The following is a 23,951-nucleotide window of genomic DNA, read 5'->3' as shown; positions in this document are numbered from 1 at the left end:
AGAAGGGACTGTATGTTGGCTGTTTACAAGAGCTTGAAGAACCTATAGTGGCTAGAACTTGTGCCGCTTCAGTGCGGCGATTAAAGTTAATGGCAACACAGTCAACTGCAAGATTTTTTACTTCTTTCCCCAGCCAACTCACTCTTCATACTTCATATTGAACCGATCATTTATCAATCAATCATCCATCATGGGTATATAGAGCGCTCTACTCACCTGTGAGGGTCTCAAGGCTCTAGGGGGGGAGCAGCTCTGGATCAGTCATAGAACCAGGTCATGAGGTCCTTCCTGAATGTGTGCAGGGTCGGGGAGCATCTGATGTTCACTGGGAGTGCGTTCCAGGTCTTGACTGCGATGTAGGAGAAGGCTCTCCCGCCTGCTCTGTTTCTTTGGATGCGGGGGACTTCTGCCAGGGCGAGGTCGGCGGAGCAGAGGTTCCTCTTTGGTACGTGGAAAGAGACTCTCTCGTTGAGGTATTTGGCTCCGATATTGTAGAGGGATTTGTAGGTGTGGGTGAGGTGTTTTATGGTGATCCCCTTGAGCCAGTGAAGGTTTCATAGGTGTTGGGGCATGTGTTTGTGACGCGGTGTCCCGAGGACGAGTCTGGCTGCGGTGTTCTGGATGGTTTGGAGTTTGTGTAGAAGAATTCTGTTGATTCCAGCGTATAGGGCGTTGCCGTAGTCCAGTCTGCTGGTTATGAGCTCGTGGGTGACGGTCCTTCTGCAATCAAGGGGGATCCATTTGAAGGTCTTGCATAGGATGCGCAGGCAGTCGAAACTGGTGGAAGCGACGGCGTTGATCTGGTGGTTCATGGAGAGGGAGTTGAGGATGACGCCGAGGTTTCGTGCGTGGTCTGTAGGGGCGGGTGGATTTCCAAGGGCGGAGGGCCACCAGGTGTTGTTCCAGGCAGAGGTGGAGGGTCCGAGGATGAGGACCTTGGTTTTCGCTGAGTTAAGCTTCAGGCATCTATCTTTCATCCAAGCTGCGACGTCTTTCATTCCTTCATGGAAGCAGAGTCTGGTGTCTTCGGGATTCTTCGTGAGTGACAGGATGAGCTGGGTGTCATCGGCATAGGATACTATGCTGAGCCATGCTGTCTGACGATGGTGGTGTGGTGGTGAGGGGGGCCATGTAGATGTTGAAGAGTGTGGGGCTGAGCGATGATCCTTGGGGTACTCCGCAGTTGATATCGGTGTGCTCGGAGAGGAAGGGAGTGAGTCCGATCCTCTGGGTTCTGCCAGAGAGAAAGTATTAGATCCAGTCGAGGGCGGCTCCTTGAATCCCCCCGTCGTGAAGTCTGGCGCGAGCGTGCGTTGTGAGATGGTGTCGAAGGCTGCGGAGAGGTCTAGAAGGATGAGGGCTGCAGTGTGTCCCTGATCGAGTAGTATGCGGATGTCGTCAGTGACGGCAAGGAGGGGGGTCTCAGTGCTGTGGTTGCTGCTTAATCCAGACTGGGAGGTGCCTAGGATAGAGTTCTCTTCAATGAAAGAAGTCAGCTGGGCGTTTTCGAGTATCTCGGTGACTTTGGCCATGAAGGGGAGGAGAGAGATGGGCTTTTAGTTTTTCAGGCTCGTTGGGTCGGCCGTTGGTTTCTTGAGGAGGGGTTTGACCTACGCCCGCTTCCAGTTGTCTGGGAAGACGGCAGATCCGAAGGAGGCATTGATGGTCCATCCTAGTTCGGGTGCAATGGCAGCGGCGGCCCTGTGGAATATGTGCGGTGGGCAGGGGTCCATTGGGGCTCCTGAGTGGGTTTTCTTCATGGTCGCGGTGATGAGCTCAACGGTGGTGGGATTCCAGGTCATGGAGGTTGGCTTATCAGAGGCGGTGGCGAAGGAGGCGGTGTCCAGCTTCTGTTTGCTGAAGTTGTCATAGAGGACCTTGATCTTCAGATGGAAGTAGGAGCTGAACTTGCCGCAGAGTTTTTGGGAGTGAGTGACATCTGTGGCTTCGCTGGGGGCTTTGGCGAACTGCTCTATGACGTTGAACAGTTCCTTGGTGTTGGTCGCGTTGGTCTGGACTTTGTCTCTTATGGTGGTCCGTTTGGTGTCTCTTATATGCTGGTGGTATTCCTTCAGGACGCTCCTGTGGTTGTTCCGTGCTTCCGTGGTTTTCTGGCTGTGCCAGGTTTTCTCTAGGCGTCCGGAGGAGCGCCTGGCTTCTTGCAGTTCTGTGGTGAACCAGGCGGCCTTCAGAGGGCATTGTTTGGTGGGGTGGCAGAGGGGGCGAGCTTGTCGGCACAGCAGGAGATCCAGCAGTGAAGTTCTTTGGCTGCGGAGTTGGTGTCAGTCGTGGCACTGGGGGGTCTTGGAGGAGGGTGCTGTTGAGATGTGCGTCTGTGACCTTGCTCCAGTTCCTTTGTGGCAGGCGTGGGGCGGGCTTGGGTTCGGTGGTGGTGTTGAAGGTGAAATGGACGCAGTGGTGGTCCATCCAGAGGGGCTGGGTGGTGTGGCTGAAGCCGAGGTGTGTCCCTCATGCATCGATGGGGTCGAGGGTGTGTCCAGCTCTGTGAGTGGCCGTGTTGACCAGCTGCTTCAGTCCGAGGTTAGTGAGGTTGTCGAGGAGAGTGGTGGAGTCTAATCATTTTCTTCTCTATGAGTGAGTAGGAGAGCAAATGAGATACTATAGCTAGTCTGTCCGGGGCTCATGGGTACTAAGGTGGTGGGATGCCTCAGTTCCCATACACCAAGGTCCTATATTTCCTGCCACAATTATAAATACAGGATGTCGATATTTTTGACATCGATATTTAAAACTCGATATTGTGGTATGGGGGTATTTTCAGTGTTAATATTCTGTCTGTGAACCTTGGCAGGTGACAGGGACTTTGATGGATAGTACCTTTGACCCAAGTATGGCAAATCTCTACATGGATGGCTTTGAATCTACACACATCTATCCGATGGATAACCCATACTCTACCAACCTGAAAACTCTGTGACCCACTGATGCCATTCTTTCCAGATCAATCTGTAGTTGCTCTTCATTTAATTGAATTAATAAAATACGTAAGTCAATAAACTGATATTGGACCTAATCCATAGCATTTTGCACCTTATTCATAGGAACGGCTGCCTCATTTTTCAAAAATAGGCAGGCCAAAAAGGATGTTGTGTATGAGGTCCTGAACTCTGGCTCTCTTGTAAACTATCCTTCGCAATCGTAGCTGCTATTCCCTCATCTTGTTCAAGGTCATCAATCAACATTTTCAAATAGAAGGAAACATTGGTAATTCAATCTGGTCTTTAACTACAATGAAAGCATCATCATAGAAGTGATATTGACCTAACAGTTCTTCTTAATTACAACCACAGAAGAGCAGAAGAAAATAATTCTCTGGTGGTTGTTGAGACTTGGTTATAGTGTCTAACTAAACAACCATTGAGCCCCCATACAGCAAACTTGCCATGTTCAATGTATTCTTCAAAACTGTTTCTGGATGTGTAGAACTGAAATACTTCATACAGAGGCTTTCTAAATGAACATTGTGATTTGGGTAGTAAGTGTCCAGCATATTTGTTTCAACAATATATTTGCATTCAGGATCAGATATGTACAAGATATTCAATTTCAGCCAAAGGCTTCAACACTCTGTTACGAGTAGAAGCAAGGCATAAACAAATCCAAACAATGGCTTTAGACTTTCCATATAAACTAGCCAAACTCAATTGGTCACATGCCTCATAAGATATTACTTCCTTGTGGGAAAGCATCTTCAGATTGAAGCTATATAACTTCTTTGATAAAGACTTCCCAGCTGAAACCTTTTTCCATACCTCTTTCATTTCTGTCTTTTCAGACTTTGTAATTCAAGAAGTAACATATCCAGCAACGCAACTGTCAGCTAGAAACAGAGAATTATTTTTTAAAAAGAAGGTCAAATAAAGAATGTTTGTCTTAATTGCAGATCTTCAGAATACAGTTAGTTGATCTGTACTATGAAGCAGGAATCTGCACTGGCCGATCATCATAATGACTTCTTTCTCCTTTTGGAAACAGATGTGGAAACAGCGAGCTTCTAAGCTCTTTTCCCACACCCTAAGGAGTCCACCTTTGGTTTGTTTGATTTAATATCATTCTAATGCATCACACATTACATGCCTAGAGTGTAGAGGGTGAATACTGTAGTTTTCCTTTATTTCTCCTGCTGTTGAAGAATAAACTCTTTCAAACTGTCCACTATCAGTCGACTTTGAAGTTATGTGGCTGATCTACATCTTTGTAGAACATGTTTTCTTCTTTAAGGTACGGCTTTCTTTTCTTTCGCTATACTAATCAACTCCTGCTAAATTATTTTATTCTTTGTTGGCACACCATCTACTAGTGCCACTGGTGGTTCCTCTACTTCTTGATCTACAATCCTAGGTTTGGGCGGAAGTTATGGAATTTGACTCTGTGGAGTTACATAAAAACTCTGTGAGATTCCGAGGAGTTCGGCCAATGGGCAGAAATGAACATGTTGTGCTGCTTCCACTGTGATTTAGTGCTAGGACCTCATGCTGCACTGAAAAAATCACCACAAACGGCACCATGCGGTGTGCCAGATGGAGAATCTACTTGAGTTGATTTTGCTGGTGGTTGAGTAGATTTTCTATTTGAGCAGCATCCTTCTGACCATGAACAGTTGCGATTAACAGCGACTACCTGTGTCAGAAAAATCTCAACCGGGAATCGCTCTAGGGGATGCAAAATCTTGATTGCTCTTGCCAACTTATCATTCTGGAGCCGTGAGAAAAATTGTGCCATGCGGTTTTTTTAGGAATTTGGACAGATAGGGCCTCATGTAGGTGGCATACCAGTTACCACTTCAAAAATACCGAACGATACCGAATCGGTATTTTAGAAGTGGTAACTCGTATGTAGGTAATGAGTCGGTATTTTTTACCGATTCGTTACAATTCGGTAATTACCGAATCGGTATTTACCGATTCGGTAATGAGGCATACCTTCCCATTGATGGGAAGGTATGCCTCATTACCGAATCGGTAAATACCGATTCGGTAATGGGGGGAACACATGCAAGGGTGGCAGGGTGTCACATTGACACCCTGTTGCACCCCTGATTCGGCCATGTGTGCACATGTGGCACACATACATGCCCTAAGGGCATGTATGTATGCCACATTGCACACTGCTACGCGCGTAAAAATGCATAAACACATACATTAATTATTTACCACCAACTATAAGTTGGTGGTAAATACCGACTCTTAAACACACCCACACACTCCCCCTACATCTCGATTTTGGTTTCGGAATTTACCGAATCGGTAAAATTACCGATTCGGAAAAGTTACCGATTCGGTAACATTACCGATTCGGTATTATTACCGAATCGGTAATTTTACCGATTCGGTAAATTCCGAAACCAAAATTTGTCCCCCTACATACCAATAGCCAAAATACCGGTCGGTAACGGTATAATTACCGAAAATCGGCCGTTACCGACCGGTATTTGGCTACCTACATGAGGCCCATAGTGAGTTACAAGAGTACCGTGGAATCGCCAAAATTTCCACCAGTTATGCTGGATGAACACAATATTTTTTGCCCACCCTCACTTATTTCTTTGCTGAAGTTGGCTAACAGAATCTATGTACTCTCTCTCTCTTTCACTGGTAGTTTCTACTAATACTTCATTCATTTCAGGGTATCTTTCAGGTCCGACGTATATATATTTGTATCTTCAGAGTGCCCCGCAAAGAAGCAATTTTCAAAGCTTCTAAATGCAGGGCTGTACTTTAAAAAAAATACAGCCTTCTAAATAGATTGTACATTGCTCTGTGAAGCACAGACAGCATTCAAAAATGGTGAAAAGTACTGCACATATTTTTTTTAGAAAGGCAAGTCAACAAATGTCCTGATAGATTAGATAGATGTCTGACTCTACAGGAATCCAGAGTTTGCAACATTCAAATTTTCAGTTTTAAAGTTGCACTGTTGAACTTTCTTAGGATTAACCAAAGTTTGCGTATTTACTCTTGCCTTATGTTACAGTTACAGCTACACTGAACTAATACATTGGAGCTGGAACTCGTCGCTATTAAATTGTGTCGCTTATTGCTTCATCTGTATTTCTAGGTACTGACTTCTCCATTGGTATTGCTGTACCTTGTTTCAACTCATAGGATCAACCATCTGTATCCACAGCAAACAATAACATTTTGGTTTGAAAGCAGCTTTCTTCATTAAAATAAGCCTCTGTACTAGAAGTGTGTTTCCATTCCCAATCAAACATGGTGCGAATCCCGGACTTATTGAGTTGCTGCTTTGATGGCACTTCTTAAAGATGACAAACAGCTTGTCTAATGTTCACAATCTGTTGAGCACCTGAATGAACAACCACATTTTTAAAGAAAAAGCCATTTCTACAAAAGTCTAAAAACTCTTTCTGTCAAATTCTACCTGCTCTTCTCTTCACCTGCTTCACTGATCTCATAATATTCTGTACTTCCATTCTGCAAGAGGACTTCTGTCGAGGTTCCTTGAATTTCGTATTCCTTGCAGAAAAATGGTCACATTTGTTTTTCAAAACATTCTGTACTTTTGATATGTGTTATGGGGCTACTTTCATTCTGGAAGGTCTATCATTCTTACTATCATCTTGTTAAACCTTACAGCCTTAGGGTGGTCTTCCCCCCAAATTTTTGTCTTCTTCCTCTATTTTTCTGATCTCATTTTTTCTGGTAGTAAGACTCTGCGCACTTTACCACTCCTAACCAATACTAAAGTGCTTGTGCTCTCTCCCCTAAACATGGTAATATTGGGGCATACCCAATTTGCTTATTCCATTTACTTAAAAGTCCCAAATATAGTTCACTACAAGTGCATAGAGCTTTTAAATTAAATGCTACTAGTGGGCTTATAGCACTGCTTACGCCAACCACATAAGCAGTCCCTATAACCATGTCTCAGGTGCGCCATTGCATAGTCGATGTGTACAGTTTATACTTCCATGTGGTCCTGGCAAAATACACCTTTAGCCAGGCCCATACCTTTTAATTTTTATACATAAATGTCACCCCTCAGTTAGGCCCTGTACAACCCAGTGGGGCGGATGCTCTGTATTTAAATGGCAGGACATGTACTTTTAAGTTTTTCATGTCCTGGAAGTGAAAAACTCTCAAATGCTTTTTTTACCACTGCAAGGCCTATCTGTCCAAAAGGATAACATTGGGATTACCTTATTACATTTTATAGGTGTCATTTCCAATTGGGAAGATATGAACCTTCAAGTTCGGTGTCCCTGGAATCACAATTTAAAATCCAAACTTATGGTGAAGTTGTATTTTGAAGTGCAATTCTGAAAATGCTACTTTTAGAAAATTTGAAAGTGTAGCACTCTACCATGCTGGGAATAGCATCCCCTTAGCGCACCACTATCTGTCTGCATGGTTAAACCACTGTTCATTTGATTAACAATTGTTTTTGGCTCCGATACTGGCTATACAATACATTAGCTGTACATCTGTACATAAATGACACTCATGAGTTGAAGCTTAACTTTTCAATCATTTTATTTTTTTCATGAATGTGTATCCGCTTGTAACACATAGTGAGGCTCCGGTGGCGCACAAACACCGCCGCAGCCTCACTATGCTTTGCAAACAGATGCTTTCAAAATTATAACCCTGCTGAAGGGCTCTGTCTAAAATGCAGTGGAATGTATGATCACTATTTACTCATCCTTGAAATAGAAAGAATAAACATTCATGAAAAGAATACAATTTACACCCACGATCAGGAGGTGATTTCCTCTTGTACACAACTAATGTGTTTAGTTACTGTTTACTCACAGGATTACCAAGGACTGCATTGTCACAGTCTACTATACTTTTAGAAAGCTAGCATTTTCTTGCTTTAGCCATTTGGTGCCTGTAACCTGATCACATGACTGGGTATAGTTGGTATTTGAGCATTGGATATTCCTCCTAAACAGCCACACAAAGTGGGACCTTAGGTGTGTCTCAATGGGCCATCTCTGGCAGGATGGGAGGGAGGAGCTGGGCACAGCCTCACGTACACCTGAATAGGCTATGTCTTGACCACACAAAAAGGGTTTCAAACCCTCTTGTAGTGGGTCTGGAGCCAAAGCAGGAAAGGAGGGTATCTGGGTACTTCAAAGGTATGTCTTTAAAGTCTCCCCCACTTCAAAGGCACCACTTGGTATAACAACTGGACCTCGCACACCACCACTTTAGTATACTTCTGAACCTGTAGATGCTCTGCCAATAGAAATACTGCTGTGCTGCTGAAAGGACTGCCCCTCTGCTGGACTCCTGCTTTGTTGAACTGCTTTCTGCTTCCCTCTTGCCTGGGTGAGACGGACTGGATCTGCATCACTTGATCCCAGAACCCAGAGTGACTCCAAGGGCCAGCTGAATGGCCTCTTGATCTAAAGGGTCAGGAACTTAACAAGCTCCAACCCTTCCACCTGGACTCCCCCATCTGTGAGTCTATTCTGCCAAGTGGTGCCATCCCATTCCTGGACCCATGGAAGTGGGCCTAATGTGCTTTCCAGTGGAACCAATGCATCTTCTCTGCTGAGCAACGCATTCCCAAGCAGAACAAATGCATCTCCTCAACTGAGTGGGGCATCCCTGAGCAGAACTGATGCATCACTGCTGCTGTGTTTATTGGACCTGTCTCAAAAGACTTGCATAGTCAATGCCTCCTGCATCTGGGGAAAGACGCATCGCCTTCAGAACCACCACTGCGCTATGCTTCTCCCAGCACAAGCTCCTCGCATCTCTTGTCAACGGCAGCCTAGATGACAAAACTCTACATCGCAGCTTCACCGCTCATCGGAATTTACGCCTCGCCTCTGGTGCGCCTTGCCTCCTTGGCACCAGACTGCAACATTACAAGCCTCAGTGACAGGATTCTTGACATCAGGAACTGGCACTGCAGCCTCACCCTATCTTGGAACTGACGCATGGCCTCTGCTGCACAGAACATCTTCGACGCGGATCCACACAACACTCTGCAACCAGGATTTAAGGTACTTTGTTTAGCGAGCCTAGCTGGATACCTGTTGCCAGCCCATGCTCCATCGCGGTCGGCCTGAACTTGTGACTTTGTCTGGGTCCAGCGTGACCAGATATTCCCATTAGTGCTTTGTGCTTTTCGGGGCTATTTTCCACTATAAACTTTAAAAATCACTATCTCCAGTTCTGCCAATTGGATGTTTGTCATTTTGGTCTTGTTATATTTCTCAAAATCTGTAATGTTTTCACTGTTTTACTGTTTGAAGTGTTTCACAAATACTTTATACAGTGCCTCTATGTTAAGCCTGACTGCTCTGTGCCAACCTACCAGGGAGTGAGCACAGGTTAATTTGAAGTTTGCTTGTGCCTTACCCTGACTAGGATTGTGGTTGCTGCTTGACCAGGGCTCACACTCCAATAAAGCAGTAACCCAATTTCTTACACACATATTTACAGAGAACGGCACAGGTGGAGAAGGGAACCAAACCTGTGTTTGGAGACTTAACATTATAACACAGACAAGATATGATAATAACACTCATACATACCTGTGAGCTGGTCAGGGTGGCAGTTGTCGGTGGTGCAGCAGGTGGAGTTTCCCCTGTTTTCAAAGTAGGGAGCAGTCAACTTTAAACCTTATTTAAATGTTGTGCTGTACTGTCCACAACCTCTGACATATTCCTGTTTGAGAATTCATCTGCTTTATCTATGTACATTTAAAGCTGCGTAAGAAGATCATGAGTCCCATGAAGCTCTCACCGGCCAGCCTTGTCTTTTGCACGATTAGCCATAATATAAGCTCACAGTCTACCACCGAACTACACTGACAAGGTAGTTTATTACTCACCACTTATTATTGCTTGCCATGAGCCCTCAGTAGAGGTAAGACATATTGCACAAGTGCTTGAAAACAATAAAATGTGAGTCTAAGACTTCCGATACCTGCTCTAAATCCTGTGATGTAATGATGCGCAGGGACATTATGAGATTCATTAGACAGCTTGTGTCTTGGAAATAAAGGTAGGGGTGGGACAGAGAACATCAACTCTCTAATTCTGTGATTTTAAATTACTAAACAACATGGCTAGATGGGAGCAAGTCTAATGCATGTGAGCAGGCAGGAAGAGAGGGAGTGGGATTAGAAGTGGAGTCAGTATTTGGGAGCAGATTATTGTGTGACAGTGTGAACAGTATGTGGAAGCAGGGCTGGATGATGGAACATGATCAGTATGTGGAAGTAGGACTGGAGGGAGGAACATGATCAGTGTGTGAAACCAGGGCTGGTAGATGGAACATAATCAGTATGTGGAAGCAGGGCTGGAGGATGGAACATGATTAGTATGTGGAAGTAGGACTGGAGGGAGGAACATGATCAGTGTGTGAAACGAGGGCTGGAAGATGGAACATGATTAGTGTGTGGAAGCAGGGCTGGAGGATGGAACATGATCAGTATGTGGAAGTAGGACTGGAGGGAGGAACATAATCAGTGTGTGAAACCAGGGCTTGAAGATGGAACATGATCAGTACGTTGAAGCATAGCTAGAGGATGGACTATGAAGAGTAGGTGGAAGCAAGGTAGGAGGATGGAACATGATCCGTATGTGGAAGCAGGGCTGGAGGATGGAACATGATCAGTGTGTGAAACCAGGGCTGGAAGATGGAACACGATCAGTATGTGGAAGAAGGGATGGAGGATGGAACCTGATCCGTATGTGGAAGCAGGGCTGGAGGATAGAACCTGATCAGTATATGGACGTAGGCTAAGAGAGTACACAAGAGTAAAAGGATGGCATTAGGTTTTACTAACAGATGGGAGGTTGCTTACGGATGGGTGAGAGCAGCTAAGAGTGTCTGAGCAAGGAAGTTAAAGGTCTCTAGCAGTCCCCAATTCTTTAGTGGCCGGAGAAGCTGTGAAACACATTGACACAGTGAATAGTAGACAGTGTGTTGCTGAAAGTAGCAGCAATCCCAATTAAAGCACTTAGAAACAACCCTCTAAACTTGACACAACACCAAAACTCTTCCTCTGTAGGACTCTCAACATATCCACGCTCTGTCAGCCATGCATAAATGACCCATAACATTCAGAGTTAGATTTCAAAAAATTGGGACCATTTCAAGCTTGGCAGATGCTGTCTGAGGCATATTTAGCTTATTGTTTGGATCCACGAATCTTTGTTGCCCATCTCTGGAATAAGGCTGCCAATGGCATTTAGGGTGGCATAGGCCCAATTCTAGCATAATGGTTGTAATGGTTGACATGTTAGGGATTCCTGGAATGATGGTGACCACTACCTTGCATATATTTAGGATATTTTGGGCATCCCTGTAATCATTGGTCCTATCCTAATACGTATAGTGGAAAGAGGATGCAATGGTAATGCATTTCCTTGTAAGGAGGAATCTGTCCCTATGTGGCACACAGATGTTTTGGAACCAAATATATACACACGAAAAACAATTATCAATTAAACTGCTAGAATGTAAGTATGAAGTAGTGATCTCCATGAAACTGAATACTTTTGATTTAGAAATGTACGTTTATTTATGTAAAATGAAATACCTGAATACTAACAGGGTAATGTTTGAGATCAATGGAACTGCAATTCATGGTGAGGTAGGGAGACCTGCTGCTGAGGCTTTTCTGTGATACCATGGCCGCTTCCAGCAATGGCGTTCGTGCTTTCCCAATATGCCTAATAAGGATGGGAGGAGGAGGATGAGCAGGCACATAGGGGGTGCTACACAAACTCTGGTTTCTATCATTTTGGACAAGGGGCATGGTGGGGGCTCCAGACGCAGAGCTTTTGATGTCCTGCTCATGGGCAATTTCAGGGACATTGCATGGGTAGGGTGATGGGCTCCAAGCCAAACTGGTTTAAGATAACAGTCCATGGACATGAGTATTTTATTATGCAACACTGACAGCCGGGATTTCAGTGATAGTTAAAGTTACCTTCTATGATTTTGCGACTGGGTAGGCGAGAGAGCTGGGTGCCTAAAGGGTAGAGTCCGATGGATCTGGGTCCGTAACCTTTTCATCCAATCAAGGAGGCTTTGTTATCAGTGGCGGCTGGCTCAGATCGGGAATGCCGGGCAAGGGGTAAGGAGGTAAAGAAAATGAAAAACATACCTCCTCGCTGCGTCTCTCCTCGTTATCCCTCTTCTCCGGCTGGGACAGGAAGCACCCAGGCTCTGGTAAGCCAATCACCACGCTGCAATTGCAGTGTTGTGATTGGTCTGAACGCCGTGGTTCCGTGTTCAGCCAGGGAAAGGGAGTATGGGCATTTTCTCCACCCAGGCTCAACTTCCGCCGAGTGGTTGGAGAACATGCAAAGTGCTCATGACAGTTTGGCCGGCCCGAGAGGTCCACCATTCCTCCTCCTGCTTTGAGAGCAGAGGAGCGCACCCTACCCAGCAAAGGTGCTGCAGCAGGAACAAATAAAATTATAATAACAAGTTATTATCTTTTTCTTTTATTTCTGCTGCTGAAAGCAGTGGGGCAACACTCCTCCACCTGTTATAGCTCATAAATAGCTTAACTCAACCAGTGGCTCATATTTCTTCTGCACCGTATATTACTATTATAGAAGAGAGACTACATGCTTTTGTGCAAGGTTTACAAACTTTGATATTTTGTGTTTTTGAGGGATGCCATAGGGAATGTACTCTCTCTCTGGAATATGTCAATGTTTCTCTCAAAGTTGATTCTCCTCATCATGCCTCTCCATGCCACTAGAATTGAGATGAGATCTACTCAGTGAACCCATTTTTGACTCAAGAGTAGCCGGCTTACCTGGATGTTGCTCGTGGGCTGAACATTTTAGTCAAAGGCCTAGATTATTGAAAATGTGACCCAATACTCTCTACATTCTCTGTGTTACCTTAATCACTTAGGAGACAATAACTTAGAAAACTTGATTGAAAATAATAACTGGCTAAAATGTGTCTCTTTCTTTATGTTTGTAGACTGGTCAAGAAAACAAGAAAAAGTCTCAAATAAAACGATAATGGAAGGGCGAGCTCTCAACATGCACTGCTCAGTAGACAGCTCTCCACCTGCCAACCTCTCCTGGATAAAAGGAGGAGAAACCATATTAAAAAAAGATGCCATTAACAATCTAACACTGAGGCTCTCGAGCGTAACATTCGAAGACGAAGGGCAGTACTGGTGCATTGCAAAGAACATACATGGCGTGGCAAACTCTTCTGTATTTATCAGCGTGCTGGGTGAGTATATGATCTGGACGCTTGTTCGAGACATAAACGATCAATGAAATGAAAACATTTATAGCTCATGATCAGAGTCGGCTTTTGCGCTGGTGGCGCTCACTACGACAATCTCTTTTCCCATCCCCTATTGAACTCTGTCGCCACGGATTCCCTCACTAACACCTTCCAACAGTGCCCTTCATCTCCTCATAGCCCCTCTCTCACCTATATTTAATTTGCTATAAAGCGCTACTCTTACCAGTGTAGGGTGTCAGAGCACTTTTCAGCACACACAATACACAGAGACAATGAATCAAACGTGTAATCCAGTCTATAAGAAAACACATGCCATTCATACTAGTAAGCAGTATATTTTTTGTTTGGTCTGGAGAAGCTCAAACTCAAGATTTAAAACACACCACAGTGGTTGGGTTTATTAATAGGGACGCTCTTCAACCCAAATTAACTCTTTTTAGCAACATTAGAATAATGAAAGACTGAGAAAAAACATCATGTTCTAACCTATACCTTTCAGTTTGTATGCAGCACTTTGATGACAGTTCATAGCTCACTGTGGTTTATTAGGACTGTAATTTATTAACTCAAAGTAACAAAAGGAGATCTGTGACAAAATCAGTAACCCACTGAGCTATCTACATAAAATACAGTTCTGTGATCTCTATGATGCACATTCTTTGCAGTAGGCATATCACCCGTCTGTGCTACCTTATGATGAGACAAATCTCTGATCTCCTTCCAGTGGGAACAGCAATTACCAGAGTTATCTTGACATTTGTATTGTTGCCTGAAAACGTCTGAACTTTGCAGCAGGTGCTTTTAAACCCATTAGGTGTTTCTAAACACGCAGCCCCTAAGATCAGCTCCAGGTGCGGCTACACCGGTCTCACCACCCTAAAGCTAGTCCTGCTCCTGATAGTAATATAGAGTATTTGCTAAGCACTTGTCACCTAAAGATTTCCAGAAAATAGGGCAAGAGCCAATGTTGTAGCGTTCCTTCCATTAAATGTGACAGAGCAGTAGAAGGGCAGCCATGCAAGGAGAGATTTACAAAGATTTGCGCAATTCACAACTGTCAAAAATCGGTTACATTTTACGAATGGACAACAAATATACATCACCATACTTACAAGACATCACACACTGATATTGTCATTGTCCACACAAACACAAATTAGTTTCACCACTAATTGCATGTGTGTCCATGCGAATATAGGGGCATATCAGCAACAACCGGCGATAATTATTGCTCAGCACTCTTAGCGTGAGGATAATTATCGCCGGGTAACGTGGATTTTTATCGCTGAGATAGAGTGCTATTAGCAACGCTTATCTCCTCAGCGATAAAAATCCTAGCGCTAACTGCCAAACGTGAGATTATCGCTGGAAACCCAGCGATAATCTCACGCAATGTGGCATTAGCTTGCTGATAGGGACTCACAAACGTAGCCATGATATCCACCCTCCATAGGATATCATAGCTAAGTCAGTCCTGAAGCAGGCGTAAGGAAAGTAGCGATAACAGGGGTTATCGCTACTTTTCTTTCCACTATGCTTCATAGCGTGGGGCTCGATGATAGGAGAAATGTCGCTTAGCGACATTTCTCCTGTCATGTCAGGTCAGGAACGCCCACTTTTCATCTCATTAGAGATGCAAAGCTGGGCGTTAGGAATCCCCACGCTAATGCAAGGTTTCACGCATTAGCGTGGCCTTGCTAATTAGGCGATAAAATTATTGCCGCTTTTCGGCCGCTTTTTCGGCTGCAAAAGCTACGATAATTTTTTATCGCCAGCTTGTAAATATGCCCCAAAGCACTACTGCTATGTGTTATTGTTGCAGCGTGGCGTAGTAATTCCTCCCATGAATAGGCCATGGATCAGCTTAGTTGCTGGATAGTAGTGAGATTCAATTCTCTAAACAATATAAATCAATACATTTCTCAAATAATAATAACCCGACACAGTTCTGAATATTAAATGCAATCTTTATCTAAATAAAAGCATGAAAATCATTAAACATTCAGTAATTTGGTTAGCATATTTACCTATTCTGGCTAAATGTCGTCCTCTAAGTCAAATCGGATCTTAGGTCTCTATGCCCAGTAGCAATTAATCAGTTTGTAAAATAATTGGGCATTCTGATCAGCCCATCAGAGTCTCGGGCAGACCACTGTCCAGCAGAGTCACCGTCCTCTCCGTCAGCATAACGTCAGGAAGTCAGAAAGCAATGAAGAAGAGAAGTTTTTTTACCCTCTCTACTCTACACCTTTTATAATAAAATTCAGCAATGAAAATGAAACATTATGGGCCATATGTAGGAAGCCTAATACCAGTCGGTAACAGCCGATTTTCGGTAAATATCCCGTTACAGACCGGTATTTAGGCTTTTGGTATGTAGGGGGCATATTTCAGGATTCGGTAATTTACCGAATCGGTAAAATTACCGAATCGGTAATTTTACTGATTGGGTAAATACCGAATCCTGAAATGATATGTAGGGGGAGTGTGTCGTTGGTGTGGGGATTCGTTATTTACCGCAACTAAAAGTTGATGGTAAATGACGAATACCTGTAAAAAAGCATTTTGTTTCCATTTGAAGTGTGCAATGTGGCAGACATATATGCCCTTAGGGCATGTATGTGCGCCACATGTGCACACATGGACGAATCAGGGGTGCAACAGGGTTTCAATGTGACACCCTGCCACCCATGATGATGCCTCCCCCATTACCGATTCGGTTTTTACCGAATCGGTAATGGCAACTGGCTTCCCATTCATTCCTATGGGCCTCCAGGCCCATAGGAATGAATGGGAAGCCAGTTGCCATTACCGAATCGGTAAATACCGATTCTAAAATACCGACATATACCGAATCGGTAATTATTTACCTACATTACATTTACCGATTCATAAATACCGAATCGGTAAAATTCGGTATTTAAGAATCGGTAAATCTAATTTACCTACATATGGCACTATATGTCTTAAACAATTTTGATTGGTCAAATTATGTTCATTCCGCTTGCTTCTCAAGCGCTAGATGTTTCTTCTAAATGTAATTCATATTTTTATTAATAACTAGCAACAGTTGCTCGTTCATTCAGGTCATTTTGGTTCCCACTCGGGTTGGTGTCCATGGTGTCATCAATTCTAACAGTTTAAGTTCACAGATATCCATTTGTTTGAAGGTTGGCTAGACTTATTCACATAGTTCATGAACGGAAAATGTTTCTTTTTAGAAGTAATTCAAATTTCTTCAGTTTAATGTAACTCTTCTCATGTCCTTTTGGGACATCTGGCTTGCAGCCCAGATCGTCCTTGGATGTCTCAGTCAAGTTGGGGTCGCATAGAGGTTATTGTTGCTAGCAGCAACGCATGCGCACTTCACCCAGAAACGTCAGAAATGGTTCCATCAGTCAAATAGGGATGGCAGCCATTTTGTGGCCACTCCGAAAAGGTCAACTTAAGCAAAGAAACACAAAAGCGTAATTAATACATAGAAATGACTATTAAAATGTTATCCCCTCTCTAAACCCTTCATGTGTGTGTATTCATCTAGCAGTAAGCAACACTTATTGCGGGTTATACTCACAATTTAGAGCACAATTCACATAATACATCAAGTAAGCAACATATAACATGAAAATTCTAAATGTCTATCATTAATATGCGTACGAAGTTTAGTTTACGTATTAATTAGGCCATGCAATAGCAGTTCCCACATGTATTTTCTTATTAGTTTAGTTTAGTTTAAACGAGCTTGTAAAGCGCCTGGTGACGCCTCCCGGCGTCACCAGTAGAAAAAAGAGCCTATCACAGATCGAAGAGGAAAGTTTTCAGTTTCTTCCTAAAAGAGGTCTCATTCACCTCTAACCTGATGTCCATGGGCAGGAGGTTCCAGGACTTCGCTGCCACTGTGCGGAAAGATCTACCTCCCATTCTGGCCTTTTTAGGACGGGCACTTCTGAGCAGCCCTGTACCTTTGGATCTAAGGGTTCTGTTAGGTTCATATGGCGAGGCCAGATCCGACATATAGGCAGGTGCCTTGTTATGGAGGATCTTGTGACACCATAGCAGAGCTTTAAAAGTTATCCTCTGCTTGATCGGCAGCCAATGGAGAGTTGCCAATGAGGGTCGAGAAGGGGCTCTGCGGGGCAGTCTTAATACTAGGCGTGCTGCCGAATTTTGTATGACCTGTAATTTCTTTATGTTTTTCTCCGATGTGCCTAAGAGTAAAACATTCCCGTAGTCAATCCGGGAGGTAATTAGTGCCTGCGTCATTGTCCGTCTGGAATTGAGAGGCAGCAAGTCAAGGGTGCGGTTGAGAGTCTTCATCACTCCGAAGCACTTGCCTACAGTTCTCTTTATGTGGCTATCAAAAGATAGCTTATTGTCAACCCATACTCCTAAGTTCTTCGCCTCCCGACTGGGAGGGGGCAAGGGACCTAAACAGGTAGGCCACCATTCTTTAGTCCAATTGGTCTCATCACCTCCAATGATGATGACCTCTGTTTTGGTTCCGTTCAGTTTTAGACAGTGCTCTGTCATCCAAGATGCCAGCTTGCTCATACAGTTGTTAAAGTTAGCGGCTTCCGTGGAAGGGGCTTGCATCAGAGATATTAGAAGTTGCGTATCGTCGGCGTAAGAGACAAGCTCCACGCCGAACGATTGCACCACTTCAGCCAGGGGGGCCATGTATAGATTAAACAGGGTGGGACTCAGGGCCGATCCCTGAGGCACCCCCTGTTCAAGCCGCACGCTGTCTGAGAGAAAAGTCCCTCTTTGGACTTGGAAGCTTCTATTGATCAAGAAGGCTTTCAGCCATCCCAAAGCTCTGTTGGTTACTCCAGCTTTGTTTAGACACTGTAGCAAGATGGAGTGTGCTACAGTGTCAAACGCGGCACTAAGGTCGAGCATGATGAGGGCCATGGTCTTGCCCTCGTCTGCTCCCTTGCGTAGGGTTTCAGTGGCCCTGAGGAGAGCCATCTCCGTGGAGAAGTTGGATCTGAAACCCGACTGGGAGTAATGGAAAACATCATGTTTTTCCAGATGTTCCATGAGTTGGATGTTGGCAATTTTCTCAGCTAGCTTGGCTAAGTAAGGTAGCAGGGAAATTGGCCGAAGGTTGTCCATACTGTCTAGGCTGACATTCGGCTTTTTCTTGATAGGTAGTACAACTGCCTGTTTCCAGTCCGCCGGCAGGCAAGCTGTGGAGAATGAGATCTGAAGTAGATGTCTATAGTGAGGTTCTAGAGCAGGGAAGGCTTCAGCTAAAATTTTCGGAGGCGCCGGGTCTCGGGGAGAGCCCGATTTGATTTTGTTACATAGTTTAGACAGGGCTTCGTATGAGGGAACTTCAAAAGATTTGAGGCACTTTAGAGTCTTAATAAGACTGTCATTCTCTGTGAAGTCGAAGGCCGACTCTACATGATTGGCAAAGCTAGTATATATTTTATTGATTTTACCTGAGAAGTACTGTGCAAATGCATTACATGACTCCACAGAATCATTGTGAATGGAGGAGTTAGTGTTTACTACAGATATTTCTTTGTAAATCTGAAATAATTCCTTCGAGGAATTCCCTGCTTCCATGATACGGGAATGATAGTGTTCTGCCTTGGCCAGCCGTACAGATTTGTAGTACACTCTTTGAGAGTCTTTATACTTTATTTTAGTTTCTGCGCAGAAGTTCAGGCGCCAAGCTCTCTCTAGTTTTTTGCAGGTGGTTCTCATGGTCTGCAGTTCTTGGCTAAACCAGGGAGCAGCTTTTTTTAGTCTCCTAGCATTAGTCATGATGCGACTGGGGGCAGTGATATCGAGGGCCTTGGTTACGATATTATTTAAATTATTATTAGCTGCTTCACAGTCTTCCGCTTTGGGATATTGATTAAACAAAACACAGCAAACCATTAATATAATTATTATTATACAATTAGTCCTTTTAATATAAAACCCATAGAATGGAGGGGGTATACAAACATTTTAAGAAAACTCCGCTCCTGCAATATGACCCAGAAAATGTGTCAGTCAGCAGAACATCAACTGCCTAACGAGTCTGTGATAGTAAAAACACTGTAATACAGCGATGCTTCGGGCTCCAAACTGTCACAAAGAAATGCATGTAGTGATGCAGTAATGGCATGCAGTAGTGCACTCTTGGATTGCAGTGATGCAACTAACCAGTACTTCACCCACCAAGGGTCGGTGGCGCTCCATCTTTGTAATACACCAAAGAGGCTTGGGCAAAAGATGTAGACAGTCGTGAAAAATGGCAGGAATTAACTATTAAATGACAGGAGTAGAGATCAAAAATTAAAACTGATCCGGCCTTTCAATATTTTTGTATTTCATGGTAGACACTATCCAGCATGTGAAGCCAGATGCTAAAATGCAAAAGGCAACATTCTAATAGAACTCAGTATAATTTCATGTATTGTGGCATAAAGTGTTGTGCCTTCCCAAAACCAAAGGGCTGCACCTGAGCACGCAGAGCGCAGTGCCATGCCGTGCCACCCCTGGCTGAATAAATAAACTTTCCTGGGGGTCTTTCTTTACAGCTCTGAGTTCTGATGTCTTTGGTGAGATACCTGTTGACGTTCCTACTCATCACACTGTTTACGTGCAGAAAGCCATCAGCTGCTTCACTAGGGGGCCTGAATACAATTAATAATTCTTAAAAAGGACAATTTATCTGTTTTGTGCATGGTACTATGTTACCATATTCTTACTACTTCTTCCCGGGTTTCAATACAAGAGGCTGGCTGCCATAGGAGGACTCAGTTTTGATTCTTCCAGATCAAAGATGGTGGATTCCTTCATTACCCCCATGTCTCAAAGTTTTTGTTCCAGTGTTTTGTTTCCTTAAGTTTTTTTCCTTTGGAACTTTCTGAACCGTCACACATTCTGCGTTTTAAGATCCGTTTCCCATTTTTTCTCTTTCTATGTGACCTCTTCTATTTTGACCCTTGGACGTTTTTATCCCTTTTCCTCTGTGTCCTCCTTTTCAGTGGCTCATACACGGGGACACCGGTTGCACAAAGTATTTAACTAGCATTGTCAACATAATGGCTACAGGAAAGGGTCTCCCTTTCCCTGGCGGCCAGAGAAGAGCGCCAGTATTTGCAAGTAACAGTACACCAAATACATAAACATCTTAAACTCACAATGAATCTATCTCAATCTTTATCTCAAACTGTCAAAGAGCAAGCACAGGAACTACAACACAGGAAACGTGCTTTAAGACAGGAATTGACAGCTCAAATAGTGGACCTTCCTGTAGTTTCTGCAAGTACTCTTCTGTAATTCCCAATCAGTTAAAGGAGGGTCTGAGATACCTTATTGTCTCCTTAAAAGGAGAAGCCTTAGATTGTGATACTCCATTGGTTACAGCTCCTGATCCCTGTTATCCAATTATGTGGATTTCCTATGACTTTTAAGAAAATAGTCGAATGACTTGACATTGAGATCTCAGTGGAGGAAGTGCAATGCAACATCCAACTATTCTGATGTTTTAAGTAGTATGTAGTACCCATTTCGTCCAACTGGCTGTGTAGGCAGCCAGGATCGAAAAAACTTAAATGACCCTATTGTGAAGAGGATTAAACGTACAACTAGAGAATGAACTCATACTTTCCTCTTGTCAGACAATTGAGCTCATAGATTCACTCCTTTCACCTGAACACTGTTGACAAAAATGGAGATCTAAAAACTGCAGAACAATAACTTCCTCTGGAGTTCAAGTAGTATTTACATTCTGAAAACTTTAAAATCCCTCTGACGAGTTATCTTCTTCTTCCTCTAAAGGAGAATCGATGCAAAGTATCTTAACTGATGGACAGTGACTGACTTTGAGAGGGAACATTACTGTAGGAAACTGGGTTATTAGTAGATGGGGGCATTCACCCTCAGCTAGTAATAATACCACAATCACTAATAAGTCCAGTCAAGTCTCAGGGAAAAAATCCTTGATCAACCTTTGGTTGCTTAGCAAATGAGCAATCAGGCTTAACTTAGGAGGCAGGTATGTTTAAAGCATTTAATACCACCAAAACAGTAATAAGTAATAGGCACAACGCAATATCAAACCAACACCAATTTAGAAAAATAGAGAACATTTCTATCTTCAAAACCACACCAAATGACAACATACAATGTAGAGAACGGGAGATATGAATTTTCAAATATTAAAGTAAAAATTGTGCATTCAAGCACTAAAACACTTCAAGTGCCACTCATGGCTATTTGGTCACGCTGGACTAGAACAAAGTCAAAGTTTTAGGCCAACCACAATGGAATGCGGGTCTGTTAAAAGTTTACCATCTGACTTAATCTTTTTCTTAGAGCTTTTCTCTCGACGACAGGCTGGTCCGCTGGTCCTCAGATTTCTTGGATCTGAAATTTGAGTCGACGACTGTGGCCTGCTGCAGCTCAGCGATTTGGTGAAAAGACGGGCATTGAATCCTTTGGCATGGGGAGTCTTGAGGTAGTCATTGTCAGCTTCCCTCTTGACATTGAGATGAGCTTTGCCTGGAGCTTTTAGTGGGACAAACCAACAAGGTCAATCCATTCCGTGAGTCGACGTCAGTAGTTTGACTCTCGACATCGAGCCGTCCTCTTCCTGGATCTTTTCTGAAAAACTCATCAGAAAGTTTTCACAAATTTTTGTTCTTGCAGTTCCTTGATTCCTTTGGTGACAACAATGGTCCAGCAGCACCATCCAAGGATTAAGAGAGGGACACCCCAACCAATAGAGATAAATCTACCTTTCTCTGCTATGCCCCTTTCCCGCAAAGTGTTGCATATGTTTGACCCAGCATGCACTGTTCTCCCAAAAATCAAAATGGAGAAATGGTCTCCTTGGTGTATGTGTCTGTGTAACACTACCCATAGGTGTGGCTAACATATGAATACACTCACATTTAGCCCCTCGCCTAATTTAATTAGGGGGCTATCATCTTGCTGGGGATCAAGGCAGTAGGAGCTGGCCTGGGTTCCATGACATCTGTTCTCCTGCCTATAAAGTTAAGCTTACCTCCCAGCTCCCTTCCTCTACCTGGCTTCTCCAGGAAGCAAATCTCCTCCTACCAAATGATGCTATTGTTTCAGCCTCTTCACACTTACGCAGGGAGCAGCTTGGCACAGGCTGTAAAAGGCTGACCAATCAGAAAAGGCAGCTACGGACAGCTTTAGGTTAATTCAGGATAGTAAGTTATAAAACTACTTTCCGGAAATAGTTATCATAAATGCATCGTTGGCACTGTACTTGCCAGCTCCAGCCGTGAGGGGAACGGCTCAGTCTACCCTTGCTCCTCCCTACCACTGACGCCTGTTCGTTACACCGTGAGGGGAATGGCCAGCTCGTCTACCGGCCATCGGGCCTCGCCGTGAGGGAATCGGCCATTTTTTGACTACATCTCCCAGCAGGCACTGGGTGTCGCTTGCCAATCGCGTCACCTCAGCGCCGGGGCTCTTAATAATCGAGCAGCCCTCCCGCAGCACGGGACGCGCACTGTACTTGCCAGCTCCAGCCGTGAGGGGAACGGCTCAGTCTACCCTTGCTCCTCCCTACCACTGACGCCTGTTTGTTACGCCGTGAGGGGAACGGCCAGCTCGTCTACCGGCCATCGGGCCTCGCCGTGAGGGAAACGGCCATGTATTGACTACATCTCCCAGCAGGCACTGGGTGTCGCTTGCCAATCGCGTCACCTCAGCGCCGGGGCTCTTAAAAATCGCCCGCGCCCTCCCGCAGCGTGGGACGTGCGCGGGCGTGCCCGGGCTAAGGGCGGGCCCGCCTGCGCCCGTCATCGCCAGGAGGAGGCTGGGCTGGGCCCTCCCTCCGTCATTTGTACTTTGAGCAACTGACTGCAGGTACTGTTTGCTATACCTAGGTTGGCCTCCCTAGCCAGACGCCCAAGCCGATATTAGTGACTGTGCACCTATCTTGTTGTCCAGCAAAGTATTGTCAATGGGAAAGAGGAAGCTAATGGAGGGAGGGGGTCCACTGTTAAGTAAAAGAGGGGAAAAAGCTAAGAAAGTCTCCCATGCAGCTAGTAATTGTGTCCTAACTAGGATTGAAGGTATTGTAAATGAATGCGAGGACATTCTGGGTGATAATAATAACACTATTGTAGCTGCGAATGTAAACAACCCTGAGGAAGTGGCAGTATTAGCACAACCACATGAAAGAGTTGTTCCCGCAATGTTCAACAGGAAATCATCCAAAAAATCCTCAACTTGTGTAGTACACAACTCAGTGGAGGGTATTCCTGGGCCCCCATCCTCGCTAAAAAACTCAGGTCTAAGTGATTCCTTGGGAGCAATTAGTAAGGGAACTGTCCATGAATGTCTGTCTGTCCAATTACCTTGTTCAAATAGGTATGCAGTTTTAGACTCTAGTATTGAGAACAGCCTAACTTCTACCCCGAGCAAAGTAGGTGTGGTTGAGCCCCCTGTTAATTCAGTAAACTGCAGTGTGTGGCTCCCAAAACGATGCTCTTCAACAGAGAGTGGAACTTCTTGAAAGGGAATTGGCCTTGTTGAGGGAAAAGGTCGACGCGCTTGGACACAGGCCCCCCGGCCTGGGGGCTCATTGACAAAGGCAGCCGGAAGGGCGATGTTCCGATCCCCAATCATATCACGGAACTGCAGTGGCACACACATTTTTTTGCTCTGTATAATGAGGGCGATAGCCCTTTATCTTCCAACGCTGAGAATCCTACTCCATTTTTGGTGGACTCC

At 44.4% G+C, this 23,951-nt stretch overlaps 1 protein-coding gene across 1 annotated transcript in view; it reads left to right on the top strand.

Annotated features, from left to right (window-relative positions):
* The window catches only part of LOC146808987 (sialic acid-binding Ig-like lectin 13), a 435,230-nt gene that overhangs the window by 274,331 nt on the left and 136,948 nt on the right, over positions 1 to 23,951 (top strand). Inside the window, exon 6 of the mRNA XM_085614274.1 lies at positions 12,954 to 13,214. Within this exon, the coding sequence (XP_085470400.1) occupies positions 12,954 to 13,214 (261 nt within the window). The remainder of the gene's footprint in view (positions 1 to 12,953; positions 13,215 to 23,951) is intronic.

The sequence above is a fragment of the Triturus cristatus genome, chromosome 7 (genome assembly GCF_964204655.1).
Source record: "Triturus cristatus chromosome 7, aTriCri1.1, whole genome shotgun sequence".
In the NCBI taxonomy this organism is placed as follows: Eukaryota; Metazoa; Chordata; class Amphibia; order Caudata; family Salamandridae; genus Triturus; species Triturus cristatus.
This window is presented reverse-complemented; position numbering and strand designations above follow the sequence as displayed.